Source organism: Coregonus clupeaformis, chromosome 16 (assembly GCF_020615455.1).
Source record: "Coregonus clupeaformis isolate EN_2021a chromosome 16, ASM2061545v1, whole genome shotgun sequence".
NCBI lineage: Eukaryota > Metazoa > Chordata > Actinopteri > Salmoniformes > Salmonidae > Coregonus > Coregonus clupeaformis.
The window spans coordinates 30,536,772-30,556,142 of NC_059207.1; the positions used below are offsets into that span (position 1 = coordinate 30,536,772).

General features: G+C 47.8%; 3 protein-coding genes across 3 annotated transcripts in view; 1 reads left to right on the forward strand and 2 right to left on the reverse strand.

Annotated features, from left to right (window-relative positions):
* Positions 1-174: 174 nt before the first annotated feature.
* LOC121584926 (tuftelin-interacting protein 11-like) lies at positions 175-5,941 on the reverse strand. Its single transcript, XM_041901186.2, has 15 exons — positions 5,840-5,941; positions 5,172-5,390; positions 4,853-5,024; positions 4,162-4,330; positions 3,836-3,963; positions 3,460-3,621; positions 3,151-3,342; positions 2,837-3,016; positions 2,570-2,704; positions 2,344-2,450; positions 2,059-2,227; positions 1,615-1,858; positions 1,240-1,382; positions 920-1,085; positions 175-670 (listed from the first exon to the last, which is right to left on the reverse strand). The coding sequence occupies exons 2-15, from the start codon at positions 5,378-5,380 to the stop codon at positions 321-323; spliced, it is 2,526 nt and encodes an 841-aa protein (XP_041757120.1). The 5' UTR covers positions 5,381-5,390; positions 5,840-5,941; the 3' UTR covers positions 175-320.
* A 52-nt stretch (positions 5,942-5,993) lies between these two features.
* srrd (SRR1 domain containing) lies at positions 5,994-8,477 on the forward strand. Its single transcript, XM_041901187.2, has 7 exons — positions 5,994-6,301; positions 6,455-6,495; positions 6,650-6,861; positions 7,136-7,234; positions 7,328-7,479; positions 7,556-7,601; positions 7,724-8,477. The coding sequence occupies exons 1-7, from the start codon at positions 6,153-6,155 to the stop codon at positions 7,916-7,918; spliced, it is 894 nt and encodes a 297-aa protein (XP_041757121.1). The 5' UTR covers positions 5,994-6,152; the 3' UTR covers positions 7,919-8,477.
* A 227-nt stretch (positions 8,478-8,704) lies between these two features.
* Positions 8,705-19,371, reverse strand: part of si:ch211-166a6.5 (clustered mitochondria protein homolog) — an 18,381-nt gene continuing 7,714 nt past the window's right edge. Inside the window, exons 7-28 of the mRNA XM_041901185.2 lie at positions 17,542-17,664; positions 17,276-17,408; positions 17,033-17,125; positions 16,708-16,874; positions 16,384-16,566; positions 15,789-16,187; positions 15,546-15,619; positions 15,341-15,445; positions 15,098-15,198; positions 14,862-15,014; positions 12,314-12,376; positions 11,945-12,177; positions 11,698-11,782; positions 11,467-11,620; positions 11,214-11,353; positions 11,028-11,108; positions 10,751-10,876; positions 10,499-10,608; positions 10,327-10,420; positions 10,082-10,198; positions 9,906-9,985; positions 8,705-9,815 (exon numbers count right to left, since the gene is read on the reverse strand). Coding sequence (XP_041757119.1) covers positions 9,068-9,815; positions 9,906-9,985; positions 10,082-10,198; positions 10,327-10,420; positions 10,499-10,608; positions 10,751-10,876; positions 11,028-11,108; positions 11,214-11,353; positions 11,467-11,620; positions 11,698-11,782; positions 11,945-12,177; positions 12,314-12,376; positions 14,862-15,014; positions 15,098-15,198; positions 15,341-15,445; positions 15,546-15,619; positions 15,789-16,187; positions 16,384-16,566; positions 16,708-16,874; positions 17,033-17,125; positions 17,276-17,408; positions 17,542-17,664 — 3,562 coding nt within the window. The 3' untranslated portion in view covers positions 8,705-9,067. The remainder of the gene's footprint in view (positions 9,816-9,905; positions 9,986-10,081; positions 10,199-10,326; positions 10,421-10,498; positions 10,609-10,750; positions 10,877-11,027; positions 11,109-11,213; positions 11,354-11,466; positions 11,621-11,697; positions 11,783-11,944; positions 12,178-12,313; positions 12,377-14,861; positions 15,015-15,097; positions 15,199-15,340; positions 15,446-15,545; positions 15,620-15,788; positions 16,188-16,383; positions 16,567-16,707; positions 16,875-17,032; positions 17,126-17,275; positions 17,409-17,541; positions 17,665-19,371) is intronic.

A 19,371-nucleotide genomic window follows, 5' to 3' on the forward strand; every position in this document is an offset into this window, starting at 1 on the left:
GTTCTCTTCTCACTAGAACTTGTGCAACAGTGGTAGGCAAACATACACAAGGCTTTCGGTCAGCCAAAATGCCTATCTGGGTTATCTTGAATTTACAGCTAAGTAATTTAAACTTCCACAAGCAATACTCTTGGCTTGCAGTGGTGAGTTTACAATAAAAAAAAAACTCTAAAGTAGAAAGTCAAAAAATCATTTATTCATGGTTCCAATTACATATTTCAGTGATCACCAGCTGAATATCAAACGTATTACAAACAAATGACAAGCGCACTGCCTCTGCACAGCCTTAACCTTATCTCCATCTCTATGTACTCCCTCTATCACTTGGCCATATCTATGAGACTCTGTAGGGACGTAGGGACCCAGGTCTTCTCTCCCTGTACGAAGACCACTCCTCTGTCTATATAGATGATGATGCGTCCGAAGGTGTACAGCTGTTTGCCCTCGTGGCGTTTGGCAACCAGCGGCATGAAGACGATGTTGTTCTCCTCAGCCTTGGTCTGGATCAGGTCTTTGAAGTTGGTGGGCAGGCTGACACCGATGCCTCGCTGCGCCACGCTCTCAGCGTCCCGGCGCTCCTGCAGAGCCTCGTACTGGAAGTCCTTACGACGCTCTGTGTGTGTGAGGTATGCTATGTTTTCACGGGCACCGGGCTGCATGTACCCCACACCTACAGAAAGAGAAAGAGAAGGGTGAGTGTGTATCATATTAACATTTTACATTTACATTTGAGTCATTTAGCAGACACTCTTATCCAGAGCGACGTTAGTGAATGCATACATTTTCATACTGGCCCCCCGTGGGAATCAAACCCACAACCCTGGCGTTGCAAGCACCATGCTCTACCAACTGAGCTACACAGGGCCAAAGGTCAGTGCTCAGTTAATGTTGTTTGGAGCTGTGTGTGTGTAATATTAACCAAGGCCAGAGGAGACAGCGCGATTCATGATGTCCAGAGCTTCATTGAACTTGTCCTTGACGAGTGGCTGAGCCAGAACAGCATCACTGAATATGGACTTCCAGCCCAGGTACCACTTTGTAATCTCCTCATAGTTAGGACTGTTACTGAGCCACGAACACAGCACCTACACACACATACAAACATACAAATCAATTATCTCTGCATAGTTAAGAACATTTACAGACTATTTAGGTCTAAAAAAACAGCACAGATAATCACAAATAAGGAATAAGTCAACTATCATTAAGCACAACCTCTGTGCTCTCTCTCACACATACCTGTAGCCACTTGGGGAAGAAGTGTTTGTCCAGCAGTGATACGAGGCTGGAGGGAGACAGCATGCCCTCCCAGTCCAACACCCAATTGAACGGCTCCATCTGCTGCTGGTGAGGATTTATTACCAGCTCTCCCAGACACAGAGCTATAGGGAAGGAGAGCCGGATGTAAGAAACTACTGTTCTACTATGCAGTAATATCTGTCTGTGTCCCCATTTTGGCACCCCTTTTCCTTTATAGTGCACTACTTATGACCAGAGTTTGTCAAAAGTAGTGCACTATATAGGGAAGAGGGTGCTGCACTCTCTGTGTCCCTTTGAGGCAATTCAGTTGGCTTCAGGGGCCACTCAAGGTAAGTGTGTGTATGGTGTGTGTACCTAGTTTAGGGATGATGTTTTTGACCATGAAGGCCTCCCAGGCACCAGGCGTGAACACGTCTCTCCATGGTTGGAGGATGAGGCGGGCGGAGCCGTCACTCGGGTGCCAGCGCTGCAGCGCATTGGCCAGTTTACTGCGGATGGGCGGGTACAGAGGCTCCAGCCGTGATTGGAGCAGAGGCAGCCAGGGGTGGAGCCAGGAGTGGATGGGCACTGTGTCGGTCAGGGGGTTCCAGCTATCCACCTATCAAAGAGAAGGGGTGGGGGTAGAAAGAGCGTGGTTCTGGGTAGAAAAGAGTGACGCTCTGAGCTACCCCACCAAGACCAAACTACTACTACCTTAAGGTTGTGAAACGTTTCTCCCTTTGTCAACAGACAGCTTGGCACAACATGAGACTTCATATTTGCATCACTGGTATAGCGCTGATGTGTGTGTGATTCTACCTCTCTCTGCAGCCTTGGGAAGAGGAGTTGTTCCAGGAGGTGGTTTAGTATCCAGAGGGGCAGCAGAGGGGCCCAGACCTCCACACAGTCCACCATGGGTCCTACCATACGAGGCTGCCACCCCGACACACACACTCGCAGCACAGGGATCCACACCTCCCACAACAGCCTGTACACACACATTATATTCACTCACATAAGGCTTGACATTCTGGTATTTTTGCCACTTGCCCACTGTGTACACACAGACACACAACTCTGAGGTGTGAAGTGGTATTGACTTACCTGTGGTAGGGGTCCATGTGTGCTTCAGGGGCGTTGGCGTGATGAAGCTGATCAGACTCCAGGATGGCTCGCCACTGACCCACCTCCTCCAGACCATATGAACTGTCCTACAGACAAACAGCAGGAGTCAGTGGAGGAAACTAGGAGTACATGTGAGTGTTGTCATGCACTTCGTGGTGCTTCCACAACTAAAAGGTGGAGCAAGCAAGGGAGTGTGTGTGTGTACCTTGAGAGGATCCCATGTACGTAGTTTCTCTCTGAGTAGTGGATGTACTACAGCAGCAGCCAGATCTCCCAAACCCAGAGTCTTGTACTCCTCATAGAACTCACTCTGTAGAGTCTCAAAGACACCAGCACACTCCTAGAGAGAGAGAAAGAGAGAGGGAGTCAAATACAATAAAGAAAAGTTTGTACCACAAGGTTCAATACTGGGACCACTGTTATTCTCCATCTTCAACAATGACTTGTCCTGAGAGAGCACAAACGTGTGTACCTGCAGGCTGGGTCCTACCCCGGGTGCAGTCTCTCCACTCTGAAAGCGATCCACCAGCTGCAGTACTGCCTCTAGCCTCTGGATGGCATCCCGTTCCGTCCCCAGCCTCATCTGCAGACCAGAGCTCTCGTGGCTCAGAGTCACCACCACGTCACACTCATGCTGCAGACGCCGCGAGGACTACAGAAGGACAGACAGGGATATTGTGAGTTTATACGAGTTTCTGAACTCTCTGGAAATAGTGTTATAGTAAAGGGTGAGATGTGTTGTCTCTCAGAAGCAGAAGGTTGTGTATGCTAGGGGTTAGAGGTCACCTGTAGTATGTCTTGTTCCGTCAGGTCGATCAGTAGTTGCAGGTTGTGTTCCAGCTCTGGCAGGGCAAAGCCAGACGTCTTTTGCTCACGTGTGGCCACGCTCAGTGGAGCCTCCTCTGGTACACTGAGTTTGTTAGTCATCTGACTGTAGCTGTAATAAACCTTCTGTTCCCTGCCTGTCATATCTATCACCTAGAGAGAGAGGAGGAGCATTTCTTTCTTCTTAAATTATCAAATTCACGTGTTTAAATCCGTTTCTGGATACTTAAATGTGTAACTATGTGTGTGTGCGCAAGTGTTCTCCCTCACCTTGACCTGAGCCAGTTCTCCAGCGGGTGTCTGTGTGGTCCGTCCAGCCAGCTTGCCTTTAGCCTTCAGCTCCTCTACAGTCCTGTAGGAATACTTTGGTTTCTTCTTCCCTCCGCCACCCACAGGGTCCCTACGCCACTGACCAAGCTCCCTCTGGAACTCCTAGAAAAAGGGGGATAAAGGTATGTTAAGGCATACATCATTAACCCAGATACAGATGTTGTGCTCACAAATCTAAAAGGACTCGATAGGAGAGAGGAATATAGTGGAAAGGTCATCACTGCATTGTTTATACCTAACCAGTCCCTTTCAGATCTGTGAGCAGACTACTGAAGTGGTTGGGGATGGGGAGAGACAGAGAGAGAGAGAGAGCTACCTTCTCCTCCTCCTCCTCGGAGTCTACCACAGGGAAGTCCTGTAGTGACTGTTTGGTTCTCTCGTTGCCGTAGGCGCCCACCGCCCCCTTTCCCTTCCGAAGCTTCGCCTCGATGGGGTTCAAAATACCTTAGGAGAGAGGGTTCAGAGGTCAGACCTGAGGAGAGAGGCATTCGATAGAGGCCATTTTAACTTTAACAAACAGAAGAATTTGCAGAAGTTAGTCCTTTCCCTGAAACATACCCCATCTCTGTTTGTTCCTCTATCTCTACCTCCTCCATTACTCTCCCCTCTTTCTCGTTCCTTCCCTCTCTCTCCCATACCCACCCTGTGCGTTCTTCCCCAGTCCTTTCCCTGGTACGTAGCCCATCTTCTGGAGGAGTTTCTGGCCAATCCCCTTGGTGTGTTTCTCCCAAGTGCCCAAGTCTCCTCCAGCTCGGATACCGGCCGCAAACCCAGTCCTCTGGGACTGGCTGTTGCCACGAAAACTACCGCCCTGGAGAAATCAGACAGAAGAAAGACAGAGAGTTAACCATGCAAGTAAGACAAAATCTGTCCTCCTAATAATTTTGTCTATCGGCCGAGTGGCGCAGTGGTCTAAGGCACTGCATCGCCGTGCTAGCTGTGCCACTAGAGATCCTGGTTCGAATCCAGGCTCTGTCGTAGCCGGCCGCGACCGGGAGACCCAAAGGGGCGGCGCACAATTGGCCCAGCGTCGTCCAGGGTAGGGGAGGGAATGGCTGGCAGGGATGTAGCTCAGTTGGTAGAGCATGGCGTTTGCAACGCCAGGGTTGTGGGTTCGATTCCCACGGGGGGCCAGTATGAAAAATAAAATAAAAAATGTATGCACTCACTAACTGTAAGTCACTCTGGATAAGAGCATCTGCTAAATGACAAAACATTTTTTTTTTTAAACAGAAAAATAAAACAATATTTGATTCTGTGTTGAACCTTTGATTCAAAGAACCTAATGCTCCTTCAAGGTCCCATAAAACACACACACACCACACACACCTACCGTCTGCAGTTTCTTAGGTGCAGTGTCGCGGGGTGGGGGTTGGGCAGGGGGAGTGTTGTCATTGTCAGAGTCATCTGACCCTCCACCTATCTGCTGCTGTGGCTTCTCCTCTGCTGCAGACTTGCGCAGCCCCGCACTCACAAAATTCACAGGGGCAGAGTAGTCCTTAGACCTGGGATTAAGAGTAGACACAGACCCAATGAAGACCACGAGATTGTGACATCCATCTCTGCCATCCTCTCCTCTTTCCGAATGTGTGTCTGTAGTTTAGTCATCAGCATGTCATCAGATGGAGAGTGTACAGGAACCAGCCTCCTACCTCTTCCCTCCGAAGCTGGGTCTCTCATCGTCGGAGTCTCCCCTCTCTGCCCAGATGCCGTAGACGGCCTCCTCTTTGGTCTGTCTGTGTCTGCGGCGCTCCGGGTTAAACTCATTGGCAAGGTCCCATTCTGTCACCTCAAACTTCTCCACCTCCACCCCCTCATCCTCCTCCTCTCCCTGCCGTCCATACAGGTGGGACATAGACATAGCTGGGTCTCTGAGAGGGAGACAGTCATTCAAGCCTTCATCATTAAGGAATAGTTCACAGAAATTACCCAGTCATTTCCTTATGGATGTTTAAAACGTAGGTAGTGTATACACTATACACCATACAGTCAAAACTACACTTTCTAGAAAGTAGTAACGTTAGCTATGTATAGTCTGGAAGTATTGTCTGGACTTGCTTGCTTTATGGCATAGGCATTATGGCGAAACAACTGAAGTGATATGACCCTGTTAGCATGCAGAATATACAAGTTGACATTGATAAGGTTGATTTAGATCTATACAGTGTTAACGTTACCTAATTATATATTAATTATAGCTACCAAACTAGCTAGGCTAACGTCGGTATGGGACAGCAGGTTTCCTGCTCTGGTTATGCGTCGTTGGAGGGACCAGCTCGATTTACATGGTTAGGAAAGTAAATGTAACTTAATTACTTACCTGAACTGCTCAGTTGTTGTAACTATCGATGAACGCAAATATATATGGACAATGTTTACTGCTATCTAGCTGGCATCGTAACAAACACGAAAAAACCAAGTACTTCCCGTTGACAAAATTACACCGGAAGCCAAATCGGTTCGCGTGCGCCACTTTCAAAACAGTCCCCATGTGTTGTCAGAAATACTAGCTAGCGACTAACTTTTTGTTTTTATTAATTTCCCCTACGAGAACTATATTAGTGACAGTATCATAAACGCATGATCACTCTAATCATCTAATATCTGTGTTGGTTAGGTGAGCCGTTGTGTGGATGCCGAATAGCGGTGAGGAGTGGCAGGTGGCCCGGCGACGGAAGGGAGCAGGCCGCCGAGGGAAGATTCCTCACACGGCCCGCCATGAACCTGGACACGCCGATGCTGTGGACACAGACAGGACCAAACAAAGGATCACAGAAACCATGTAAGAAGAACAACACTATTAAAGTCAAGGATTATCCTGACTGTTCCCATATGTCATTCACTGTGCTGTATTGTACAACGGTGGACAGTAGGCCTATCTAATCACAGCAGTTGACACAAAAAGATAACTGTTGCTTTATTTTTCCCTCTGTAGGGCTGAACTGAGGTGTGCAGACTTCTGGTTGGAGTGGAGAGGTGCGTAACAGAACTCTAATGAATGATCTTGTTCCGTATCCGGTCCCAGTCGGCCAGTCCCATAACTTCCAGCCTCTACCCATAGCGACACACTAAACCTGAAAGGATTGGATAAGAGTAAACACTATGGTAATAGAGTTCCTTCCTTTCTCAGATCGACTGACAGCTGAGGCTAAGGCAGACTCCCCAGAGGTTGGAGGGAACCCAGCAGCAGGCTGTGACCCAGGACCTGAGGGAGGGGACCGGGCCCGGGAGGCCCCTAGTAGCCCACTGGAGTGTGTGTGTTATGGTCTGGGCTCCTTCTCTTCCTGTGTGACAGCTCGTTACCAACTAGCCATGCTGCTATTGATTCTGGAGTTACTACAGGTACTCACTCACACTCGCTCTCTCAAGACCTAAGACACGGCCTAAAGACACGGCTTCACTGTATTCCTCCTGTCCCACTCTAGATTCCCATGGAGAAGTGCAGTGTGTAATGGGAAAGGGAAAGGGGGATGTTGTACAACTGAATGCATTCAACTGAAATGTGTCTTCCGCATTTAACCCAACCCCTCTGAATCAGAGAGGCGCAGAGGGCTGCCTTAATCGATCCTGTACTCCGTACTATACTGTATGTAATGTATACTGTATTCCTGTCTAGATCCCTATGGAGCGGTGCAGTGTGTACGACCCTGTGTTCTCCTCAGGGGAGATGGAGGTACTGCGACAGCTTGGGCTCACCGTGCTGACTGAGAACGAGGTGTGTGTATGTGGAAGAAATACAGAACACTATTTTTGTCTCTGCAGATGGACTAATGAAGTACTATTGTATTCATGTGTGTGATGTCATCAGGAGGGGAAGCGAGCAGTGTCGAGGCCAACTATTTTCTACCTGATGCATTGTGGGAAGGCTCTGTACAACAACCTGCTGTGGAAGAACTGGAGTAGAGATGCACTGCCTCTACTGACTATCATAGGAAACAGCTTTGCAGGCATACAGGACAGGTGTGTGTGTTCATGTGTGTTTGTATGTGTGTGTGTGTGTGTGTGTGTGATCCACTAACGATTGTCTTTCCTTCAGGATGATTCAGAGAGAACTCCAGAGAGACTACAGCTACATAGCACACGTATCCTTTGAAACTAAGTACAGTATCATTAGAAAATAGATATACAATAGAAATGCAGTATAGCTACATATGATCCAGAGTCTATGGAGGTGTTTGACCCTTAACCCCCCCGTGTGCGTCAGGCTGTGTGTTTGTGTGAGGAGTGGCCCCTCCCATGCCCGTCCCAACTCCTGGACGTCTTCAATGACACTGCCCTCATCACCTTCAATCCCAGCAGCCTCTGCAAACTCCCACAATCCACCTGGGGTGAGGCACCAGAGCCCCAATACCAACACTGCCCTGATCTGGAGATCATACAGAGAGACCCACAGAGATGAGAGGGGTGGAGGATGAAATAATCATTGTGGCCTCTGTGGTTCCCAGTGAAATGAGAGGATAGCAAGGATTTTTCTGCCATTGTAATCCTTGGGTGGGACATTTTTTTGGGGGGTTTATTTTTTGGGTGAATTATTTTCGGGATGGAAAAACGCTGTATGTAGAAAATATAATGAACCTATATATTTTTTTATAATATAATCTTTGAGAACTAACAATCACCTAAATAAAAGCTAGACAGGGAGAATTAAAAATTCCAAAAACAATTAATTTAGCAGTATTCATTTTATTATGTTTGAACAAAAGAGCACAGCATTATCCATGGCCAAATGCATAGAATTGCAGGAAACTAGCTTTAAAACTGCAACATTTTCTCTTAGCTCCATGGCACAATATATAGAATGCAGGAAATTAGCTTTAAAACGGGCAAAAAAATTCTCAGCTCTATGGAGAAATTTGTAGAATTGCAGGAAATTGGCTTATTTTTCGATACAATTTTAGAGGCCCCCATCTTGGCGCTGTATCTAAAATGTAGCCGCGCTGATGGCCAACCGCGCTCATTACTACAGCAAACCACGCCCACCCCTTTTTGATCCAGAAAAAACCCTGGATAGGATGGTAAATACTGGACGTAAGCCAAGTTGGATTCACTTCCACAGTCGGAACATCTGGCAGAAGTGTGTGAGTGCTGTGGAACCTGTGTGTGTTTGTTGATCTGTGCAATGTATGTATGTTATTAAATTTGGAAGAAGAAAAACATGTTAAAAAAGAACAATTACCAAACTGCCTCTTTTTCCAATGAATTTATTATTTTGATTCAGTTGTGTAAGTGTAAACATTCAGTTTTATGCTGTTATAACAGTTGATTTATGCCATCTGTAACTAAATTAGAGTAAAATGTTTCATATTGAAAAAAGCACCACAAAGTGTAGCCCTCTCCCAATATCAGTAAAGAAACCACCAGGTCAAGGAGAATGGTACAGTGGTACACATCTATATTCTCTTTCTTCTTCTGCTTTAGTTTTTCTCCTCCTCCACAGCTCTCTGCTGTAAGGATTCTGATCTAGCTCAATCAACAGCACCTGTCTGTCCTATGACTCCTCACTATGGTCATTTGTTCTGTCAGTCTCTTATGATGGTCCCTCCCTCTCTCAGTCCTCCCTCTCTGACACCACTGTTCCATTAGCTAGCATCTCACCCTCTGCTGTGACCAGTGTTAGTTTTGTTTGGCTGATGGTTGTTGAGGCGTCCCTGTTCACTAAGACCTCCTGAGGCTCTGATTGGTCATTGCTTGTGCTTGGTGTTTCGTTCACACCGCTGACCTTATCTGACCCTGGCTTCTCATTGGCTACCTCCACCAGGTTGTCTGATTGGTTTCCCTCAGATTCTAAACCTCCATTTTGTGTCAGACTCTGACTCCCCTCTATATGGTCTCTGACTGGCTCAGTTTGCAATTCCTCTGTAGCCATCAGGTTTGCCTCTCCATCCTCTGTCCCTGTGTGCTGCTCAGCCTCTGGGGCAGCTCTGTCTTCATCTCCATCTCTCTCACTGAATTCTACTACAGCTCCACTCTCTACTGCTTTACTCTCTGCTGCTGAGTCCTCCTCCACTACTAAGCCCTCCACTACTGAGCCCTCATCTACGGACCACTCAGTGGCCTCCAGTTGATGGCCGTCCGCTGTCTGTTTGTCAGCTGTGTTCTTCTCTGGACCTGCCTCTTCTGGCAGCTCCTCGCTGGTGGTCTCCTGGTCTACCCCATCCTCCTCTTTCTCTCTATCAGGGGTCTTCACTTCCTTTCCATTCACTGTTTCTGTGTGTGTGTTGTCTGGTTTGGCGTTAGCGGCCTCCACTGCCTCTCTCTGTTCCATCAGCTTCTGTTTGAACTCCAGGAGCCTGTCACTAAGAGACCAGACCACGCTTAGATTCATGTCTGCTAATATAATTTTGGTAATACATGAATAATAATACAATCCTTCTCTTGTGTGTTACCTGTGGCTTGGTGTCCTGATGCCTGTGACCAGGGCCAGCTGCTCCAGGGTGGTCTCAGCTGAGGGAGACAGAGACTGCCCCTGGGTAGAGAGGAGACAGGCAGAAGGGGATTTAATGGTCACCTACTCTGGACCTTATTTAAAACACAAAAAGAGAACAGAATAGTATTTTATTACCTCAGCTGTGAGCGGGTCCCCGCCTTGCCTCAGAGAGCGTTCCACACGCACTGCTTGCTGGGTAATGGAACGCAGGAACTCATAGCTGCAACGTCTCTGGGGGTGGTCCTCACCATACTGAGAGAGACAACAGGGTTACACACACACACACACACACACACACACACACACACACACACACACACACACACACACACACACACACACACACACACACACACAGAGAGAGTATGCTAGGTACAGACCAGGCTAGTGAAGGCAGACAGAGCTTCTTTCTCGTGGTTCATGGCAGAACGATAGTCTCCCACTCCACACATCCACTGGGACAAAAGATGCTGACTGGAGAGAGGGGGGAGATAGTGACTGAGTAGTTACTTGGTTGATTGGTTGAGAGTGAGGGATTTAAGCGATTGATACCTGAGAGCAGTGTGCACGTCGGTGGGGCCAAAGAAGGAAGTGTTGATTTTGAGTGCGCTCTGTAGGAACTGCCCTGCTTGTTCGCTCGGCAACACCAAACCTAGACAGCTCTGAGAGAGAGAGGGAGAGAGTTTAGTCTCTTCTAGCAGAGCAGAGGTCTTGGGTTTGGGGGTGTAACAGTGTAGGGGTGGGTTAGGGTATGGCAGACTCACTTCCAGTATAACGTGTAGGTTTGGAGTGTAGCAGACTTACGTCCAGTGTAGCGGTGTAGGGGTGGTCCTCTCCATGAACTGTGAGCATCAGGAGACGGGCTCTGAACAGACACCTCTGAGCTAGAGCAGACTCTCCTCCAGCGAACACATATACCGCCAACAGAGCCTACAGGACACACACCTCATTCACTTAGCTAAAGATGACTTGGATGACAAATAAATAAGGTAAACAAAGGCACACTTGTTGTTTGTTGATCTTTGGAGTTTTGATTTCCCCGGTGGACGGTGGTGGTTTAAAGGAGAGTCGTGGTACTTACGTATTGTTGGATAGTGTTGGGGTGGTCAAAGCCCAGGACTCTCTCACTGATGACCACAGCCTTGAGCTGGACACTGCGGGCCTGGTGGGTTGTGGGTGGGGGTAGAGAGGCACAGGATAATAGTTACACAGCCGTACAAACCTACGCCTTTCATTTGAGGCCATCATCTGAGGTGTGTGTGTATACCTCTGTGGGCTGGCCTTGTAGGTAAGCCACTCTGGCCATCAGGCTTAGACAGGAGCAGGCTTCTGCGTTTAGGTCGTCAGACACACGGCCAAACAGGTACGCTGCCTCCTTCAGACGCTCATATGCCTGCTCCATCATGCCTGGGGGACAGGTACACATACATATCACATCCGCTGGCATCAAGGACAGAAATACACACACCAACAAACTCTAACCAAGTGTGTTAAACCAAGTAGTGACACGCCCACCTCACCTTTCTGAACACTACTCTGAGCAGCTCGGAACGCTCGCGAGGCATCATGTGTCGTCATGGTGACATGCTTGACAATGGGAAAGATGTTGAGCACATCATCTGGACCAATGGGAGCCTTAGTTTGGTTGTCGAAGAAGTACTCTCTCAGTCGCAGCTGGGGGACACAAATAAAGATGGTGAGGTCTCAGTGTGAGCAGGTGTGTGTGTGTGTGTATGTGTGTGCGTGTGTACCTGTAATCCAGTCTTCAAACAGAACTCTCTAAGCAGGGAGACCTTCTGCAGCCCATACATCTCTACCAGGTGGTCAGCAGTGGAACTGCAACACAGAGACACATAAAACATCAGCTCGCACTGTAACTACTGCTATTATTATACTATCATAATCATTAGGTGACAACATAAGGAACTGTACAAGTAACAAGTGATGGACTGATTGGTTGATTAATCGATTGATGACTAATTCATTAAATGTGCCAACCCTAGGCCGTGAGTGATGTCATAGGTCTCTGCTGCGTCCTGGCCAATCAGGCTCCAGAGCTCGGCTCCACTGAGCGCGCTCCAGGCAGCACTGTCTGAAGCTCCTCCCACACGACCCCGCCTCCTGGACCTCTTCTTAGGCTCCTCCCCTGTGGGGGCGGTGCTGTAATGGCCAACCAATAGGCAGCAGAGGAAGTGACTGACAGCTGCAGAGAGACTTGACACCTCCACACCCTGTGGACAGAGGAGAGGAGGTAGCTGTGGTTACCGAGAGTAATGATGCTTTCCCTACACCCAGTACGGGGAACTGACCCCAGACCAGTTAATAAGGACTGTGATAATGACACTGTGATGAAGACCGTTTCAGTACCTGGAGGAAGTTGTTGAAGATCCTTCTGGAAGAACGAACCACAATCTCTCCAACAGCCAGCCTCTAAGAGAGAAAAGAGAGAGAGCGTAACGTTTAGAAAATCACTATCATAGCGTGTATAAAAAATATTTAGGTGGGTGCTATTTGTCCTGTTTCACACATGTACAAGTGTGTATTATACACATATGTGAATTATAAACTCCCCCTGAGACTGGGGTCATAGTTAGCCAGGGTCTGCCATTATCAACAGCGACCCGGAAGAGTTAGGGTTACGTGCTTAAGGGCACATCAACAGATTTTTCACCTTGTCCATTCAGGGATTTGAACTAGCAACCTTTCGGTTGCTAGCCCAACACTCTTACCGCTAGGCTACCTGCCTCCCCTATACAGTCGTGGTCAAAAGTTTTGAGAATGACACAAGTATTGGTCTTCACAAAGTTTGCTGTTTCAGTGTTTTTAGATATTTGTCAGATGTTACTATGGTATACTGAAGTATAATTACAAGCATTCCATAAGTGTCAAAGGCTTTTATTGACAATTACATTAAGTTTATGCAAAGAGTCAATATTTGCAGTGTTGACCCTTCTTTTTCAAGACCTCTGCAATCCGCCCTGGCATGCTGTCAATTAACTTCTGGGCCACATCCTGACTGATGGCAGCCCATTCTTGCATAATCAATGCTCGGAGTTTGTCAGAATTTGTGGGTTTTTGTTTGTCCACCCGCCTCTTGAGGATTGACAACAAGTTCTCAATGGGATTAAGGTCTGGGGAGTTTCCTGGCCATGGACCCAAAATGTCTATGTTTTGTTCCCCGAGCCACTTAGTTATCACTTTTGCCTTATGGCATGGTGCTCCATCATGCTGGAAAAGGCATTGTTCGTCACCAAACAGTTATTGGATGGTTGGGAGAAGTTGCTCTCGGAGGATGTGTTGGTACCATTCTTTATTCATGGCTGTGTTCTTAGGCAAAATTGTGAGTGAGCCCACTCCCTTGGCTGAGAAGCAACCCCACACATGAATGGTCTCAGGATGCTTTACTGTTGGCATGACACAGGACTGATGGTAGCGCTCACCTAGTCTTCTCCGGACAAGCTTTCTTCCGGATGCCCCAAACAATCGGAAAGGGGATTCATCAGAGAAAATGACTTTACCCCAGTCCTCAGCAGTCCAATCCCTGTACCTTTTGCAGAATATCAGTCTGTCTCTGATATTTTTCCTGGAGAGAAGTGGCTTCCTCGCTGCCTTTCTTGACACCAGGCCATCCTCCAAAAGTATTTGCCTCACTGTGCGTGCAGATACACTCACACCTGCCTGCTGCCATTCCTGAGCAAGCTCTGCACTGATGGTGCTCCGATCCCGCAGCTGAATCAACTTTAGGAGACGGTCCTGGCGCTTGCTGGAATTTCTTGGGTGCCCTGAAGCCTTCTTCACAACTATTGAACCTCTCTCCTTGAAGTTCTTGATGATCCGATAAATGGTTGATTTAGGTGCAATCTTACTAGCAGCAATATCCTTGCCTGTGAAGCCCTTTTTGTGCAAAGCAATGATGACGGCACATGTTTCCTTGCAGGTAACCATTGCTAACAGAGGAAGAACAATGATTTCAAGCACCACCCTCCTTTTAAAGCTTCCAGTCTGTTATTCTAACTCAATCAGCATGACAGAGTGATCTCCAGCCTTGTCCTCGTCAACACTCTCACCTGTGTTAATGAGAGAATCACTGACATGATGTCAGCTGGTCCTTTTGTGGCAGGGCTGAAATGCAGTGGAAATGTTTTTTAGGGATTAAGTTCATTTTCATGGCAAAGAGGGACTTTGCAATTAATTGAAATTCATTTGATCACTCTTCATAACATTCTGGAGTATATGCAAATTGCCATCATAAAAACGGAGGCAGCAGACTTTGTGAAAATTAATATTTGTGTCATTCTCAAAACTTTTGACCACGACTGTATATATACATACACTGAGTGTACAAAACATTAGGAACACCTTCCTAATATTGAGTTGCACCCCCTTTTGCCCTCAGAACAGAACAGCCTTGTCGGGGCATGGACTCAACAAGGTGTCGAAAGCATTCCACAGAGATGCTGGCCATATTGACTCCAATGCTTCCCACAGGTTGGCTGGATGTCCTTTTGGTGGTGGACCATTCTTGATACACACGGGAAACTTTTGAGCGTGAAAAACCCAGCAGCGTTGCAATTCTTGACACAAACTGGTGCACCTACTACCATACCCTGCTGAAAGACACTTAAATATTTTGTCTTGCCCATTCACCCTCTGAATGGCACACATACACGACTCATGTGTCAATTGTCTCAAGGCTTAAAAATCATTCTTTAACCTGTCTCCTCCACTTCATCTACACTGATTGAAGTGAATTTAACAAGTGACATCAATAAGGGATCATAGCTTTCACTTGGATTCACCTGGTCAGTCTATGTCATGGAAAGAGCATGTTCCTAATGTTTTGTACACTCAGTGTATGTATTTCATGTCCTTCGAGTGCCGTTGTGTGTGTGTGTGAGTGAGTTTTGAGTCTGACCATTATGTGTCTAAGCCGCTCCTTGTGTTCTGATTGGCTGATGGCCTTGGTCAGCTGGCCGAGGTAGCGGAGGTTGATGCCCTTCTGGTGCAGCGCTTGCTTCAGCGTAGCGCCATCTAGAGGCATTTCACTGCCCTGCAGGCACGCCTCCACCTGAGACACACAGACAGCTAGAGTAAGAGACAGGTTACAACAGGTTGATAAACTGAACTCCAGGAATATAGAGCTCCACTCACGATTGCAGGTATCTGTTGTGTGATGATGGAGGCTGCAGCCTCTCTAAGTAGCCTCTCCTGCAGCCTCACGGCCTCATGGTCACTCTTGGGGAACGCCACGTCTGAACACACAGAGGGGTGAGACAGAGACAGGGTCAACTTTTACACTCTGGTATGTCACAACAGTGGTTTTGGCTCAGCTGTATCGGGAAGGGGAGGGTGTGTGTTGTGTGTGTTCGTGCATGTGTGGAGCAGATGAGATACCTGGGGAGAACACGCTGGGATTGAAGCGCATCTCAAAGATGATGTCACTGACTGATCCCACATCTTTACAAGCACCTCTCACTGCATCTGTACCTCGAGGGTCACCTGGGAACACACACACACACACACAAAATAATATGTGTCAGCTCTGATATTACATGTAGTCTTGAAACCTAGACCGAAAATAAAAACTGTCTTTCCTCACCTGCTTTTACACACTCCTCCACCCCTCCATTCTCTTCCATCCTTTCTTTGCAGCGGCGAGTGAACTGGGACCGTCTGGAACAGAGGGAGGGAGGGAACAATCTTAGAAACAACACAATACAAACAAAACATTTAGAAATGTGACATCTTACTGCAGAGTTACTGTAAACAGACTGTCCCACATACATACAGTACATAATAACTATTACTACAGTATAACTAACTAGAGGTGTATAGTACTGACTTGTCCTGGATGAAGGCCTGCAGCAGCTCTGGTCTCAGCCTACAGAGGCCATGAGGGAACCTCCTGGGCAGACCTGAAGTGCTCTGGTACTGCTCTGGCCAGCCCTCCTCCCCTGATCCCTCCTTCTTCTCCACCTGCTCTCTCTGTCTACCTCCCTCAGGGCAGTAGTTGGCATCGGCCGGCAGGCTCCTGAAGAGGTCTAGCAGATAGAACCTCCCATCAGCCCCCAGCAGCCCCTGGGCATCCAGTGCGGTGAACAGAGGCACCTGGTGGCCGTTGGGCCCCACTACAGCGTGTCTCTGCAGGTTGAGGCCTTTAGCAGCCTGGGCCAGCAGCTCCAAGAGACAACGTCGGTGGGGGGACTCCTGGGGCCTAGCACCCACCCCGTATAGAATACCCCTGGGGGAGAGAGAGAGAGGGAGAGAGGGGGAGAGAGGGGGAGAGAGGGAGAGAGAGATGAGGGGAGAGAAGGTGGGAAAAGGTGAGGGTGGCATGCTCTCGACAAAGACTAATTGCAGGTGCAAACACTGTCCTAATTAAACAAATCACTGGGGAGCATATAACAGCTAATGTTTATGTTGTTATTGAGTTGTACCTGGTAGGAGCAGAGGGGCCCTGGTCCTGCTCTGGGCCCTCCAGGCCGGGGGCCAGGCCTTGGGCAGACAGACGGATCCCCCTATAGTCCACGGTGGCGGTGGGCAGGGTGTGGAGGCCCTGGAGCGCCCCCTCTAGGTCACTGTATGACTGTACACCCCTCAGCTCCAGCCTCTGGGCCACCCTGGGAGGGAGGGGTGTGTTGTTATACAGCAGCATGATGGGTTCAACAGGATTTTCTATGATTATACACTATGAAAAAGACTGGTCATTCTCTATCTACATACAATGAGACCCGCTGGAGACAAGCTGAACAAGATCTTACCTGCGTCCCCTCTCGCCCCCTAACGCCATCCCTGCTCCTCCCTGGCTCAGGAACAGCCCGCCCCACAGAAAGGCGGGGTCATCAGGACCTCCACTGATTGGCTCTACACAGCCGTCAATAACAGTCTCCGCACCCTGGGCCACTGCCCACACAAACGCACTGTTCACCTGAAAGGGAGTGATGAGAGAAGAATGTATTTTCTAGAAATAGCCTTACGGTTCAAGCACAGCAACATGACATATCATTTTTTGAGAGCAACAATAACTGCTTGTCAGCAGTGAATACTTCCTAAAGGACTCCTAGTGAGTATGAAGTGTGTGTGTACCTGTAGTAGAGCTCTGTCTCTCTGTAGTCTCTCCTCCTGACTCCCCTGAGGCAGATCTCTGGCTGCCTGCAGCTCCTCGTTCCAGTCTGGAGCCTTCACATCACAAACACCAAATCAATCAGTCAATTGGTCAGACAATCAGTCACTTGGTCGGTCGGTTGGTTTTTCGTCTTTCGGCCTGGCTTAAACACTGAGAAGAGCTGTTAAACTGTGTGTGTGTGTGTGTGTGTGTGTGACACAGACCTGTGCTCCAGAGGGTTGATCCAGTCCCAGCCTGCTAAGAGGGTTTCTGTGGGAGTGGGAGGCTGATGGTTGACCCAGCCAGCTCAGTGTGCGGTAGGGAGTCGGCATCGTTTCTACTGGGGGCAGTTGAGGCCTACAGGGAGTAGGGGCAGACACTACATTACCCATACAGAACATTGGGTCTGTGGTGTGTGTGTGTGTGTGTGTGTGTGTGTGTGTGTGTGTGTGTGTGTTAATGTGTGAGTGTGTGTGTGTGTGTCTGTTACCTGGCTCTGAGAGCGGCGAGAGCCTGTTTGAAGGCAGGGCTGATGTGAGACAGCAGGTCAGTGAGGCAGTGGCTGACTGGAGAGGACGAGGTTGGCCGAGGATCAAACACCTCTACTGTAGACCTGGAACACACACACAACACACACACATTGCTGCTGTCATTGATGTGATAATAACAATATCCAGCTGAGATATATTGACTGAAGTAATCTTGTATGGATAACATGTACATTGGGGTCCGAAATTATTGACACCCTTGATAAAGATGAGCAATAATGACAGTATAAAATAAACAATTCACATACTGAGCTAGATTGTATGTTCAAAAAATTGGGAAATGATATTATTTTATACTTATACAATTGCTCAGAGAAAGAGATTTTGTTTAACAAGTAATAATTGTTTACTTTTTTTTGTGCATAAAATATAGATCAATATTTGAATAATTTATTTTATACAGTCATTATAGCTCATCTTTATCAAGGGTGTCAATAATTTCGGACCCCACTATACAGTCGTGGTCAAAGGTTTTGAGAATGACACAAATACTAATTTTCACAAAGTCTGCTGCCTCAGTTTTTATGATGGCAATTTGCACATACTCCAGAATGTTATGAAGAGTGATCAGATGAATTGCAATTAATTGCAAAGTCCCTCTTTGCCATGAAAATGAACTTAATCCCCAAAAAACTTTTCCACTGCATTTCAGCCCTGCCACAAAAGGACCAGCTGACATCATGTCAGTGATTCTCTCGTTAACACAGGTGAGAGTGTTGACGAGGACAAGGCTGGAGATCACTCTGTCATGCTGATTGAGTTAGAATAACAGACTGGAAGCTTTAAAAGGAGGGTGGTGCTTGAAATCATTGTTCTTCCTCTGTTATCAATGGTTACCTGCAAGGAAACACGTGCCGTCATCATTGCTTTGCACAAAAAGGGCTTCACAGGCAAGGATATTGCTGCTAGTAAGATTGCACCTAAATCAACCATTTATTGGATCATCAAGAACTTCAAGGAGAGAGGTTCAATAGTTGTGAAGAAGGCTTCAGGGCACCCAAGAAAGTCCAGCAAGCGCCAGGACCGTCTCCTAAAGTTGATTCAGCTGCGGGATCGGGGCACCATCAGTGCAGAGCTTGCTCAGGAATGGCAGTAGGCAGGTGTGAGTGCATCTGCATGCACAGTGAGGCAAAGACTTTTGGAGGATGGCCTGGTGTCAAGAAGGGCAGTGAGGAAGCCACTACTCTCCAGGAAAAACATCAGAGACAGACTGATATTCTGCAAAAGGTACAGGGATTGGACTGCTGAGGACTGGGGTAAAGTCATTTTCTCTGATAAATCCCCTTTCCGATTGTTTGGGGCATCCTGAAAAAAGCTTGTCCGGAGAAGACAAAGTGAGCGCTACCATCAGTCCTGTGTCATGCCAACAGTAAAACATCCTGAGACCATTCATGTGTGGGGTTGCTTCTCAGCCAAGGGAGTGGGCTCACTCACAATTTTGCCTAAGAACACAGTCATGAATAAAGAATGGTACCAACACATCCTCCGAGAGCAACTTCTCCCAACCATCCAAGAACTGTTTGGTGACGAACAATGCCTTTTCCAGCACGATGGAGCACCTTGCCATAAGGCAAAAGTGATAACTAAGTGGCTCAGGGAACAAAACATTGAAATGTTGGATCCATGGCCAGGAAACTCCCCAGACCTTAATCCCATTGAGAACTTGTGGTCAATCCTTAAGAGGCGGGTGGACAAACAAAAACCCACAAATTCTGACAAACTCCGAGCATTGATTATGCAAGAATGGGCTGCCATCAGTCAGGATGTGGCCC

Excerpts from the sequence above, each read along its gene's own strand:
- LOC121584926 (XM_041901186.2), bottom strand. The coding sequence starts at position 5,380 with ATGTCTATGTCCCACCTGTATGGACGGCAGGGAGAGGAGGAGGATGAG. Across the intron at positions 4,331-4,852 it reads CACCTAAGAAACTGCAGACG|GGCGGTAGTTTTCGTGGCAA; the intron begins GTAGGTGTGTGT and ends TGATTTCTCCAG. Across the intron at positions 1,383-1,614 it reads AAACATCATCCCTAAACTAG|CTCTGTGTCTGGGAGAGCTG; the intron begins GTACACACACCA and ends CCTTCCCTATAG.
- srrd (XM_041901187.2), top strand. The coding sequence starts at position 6,153 with ATGCCGAATAGCGGTGAGGAGTGGCAGGTGGCCCGGCGACGGAAGGGA. Across the intron at positions 6,496-6,649 it reads CTTCTGGTTGGAGTGGAGAG|ATCGACTGACAGCTGAGGCT; the intron begins GTGCGTAACAGA and ends TTCCTTTCTCAG. Across the intron at positions 6,862-7,135 it reads TGATTCTGGAGTTACTACAG|ATCCCTATGGAGCGGTGCAG; the intron begins GTACTCACTCAC and ends ATTCCTGTCTAG.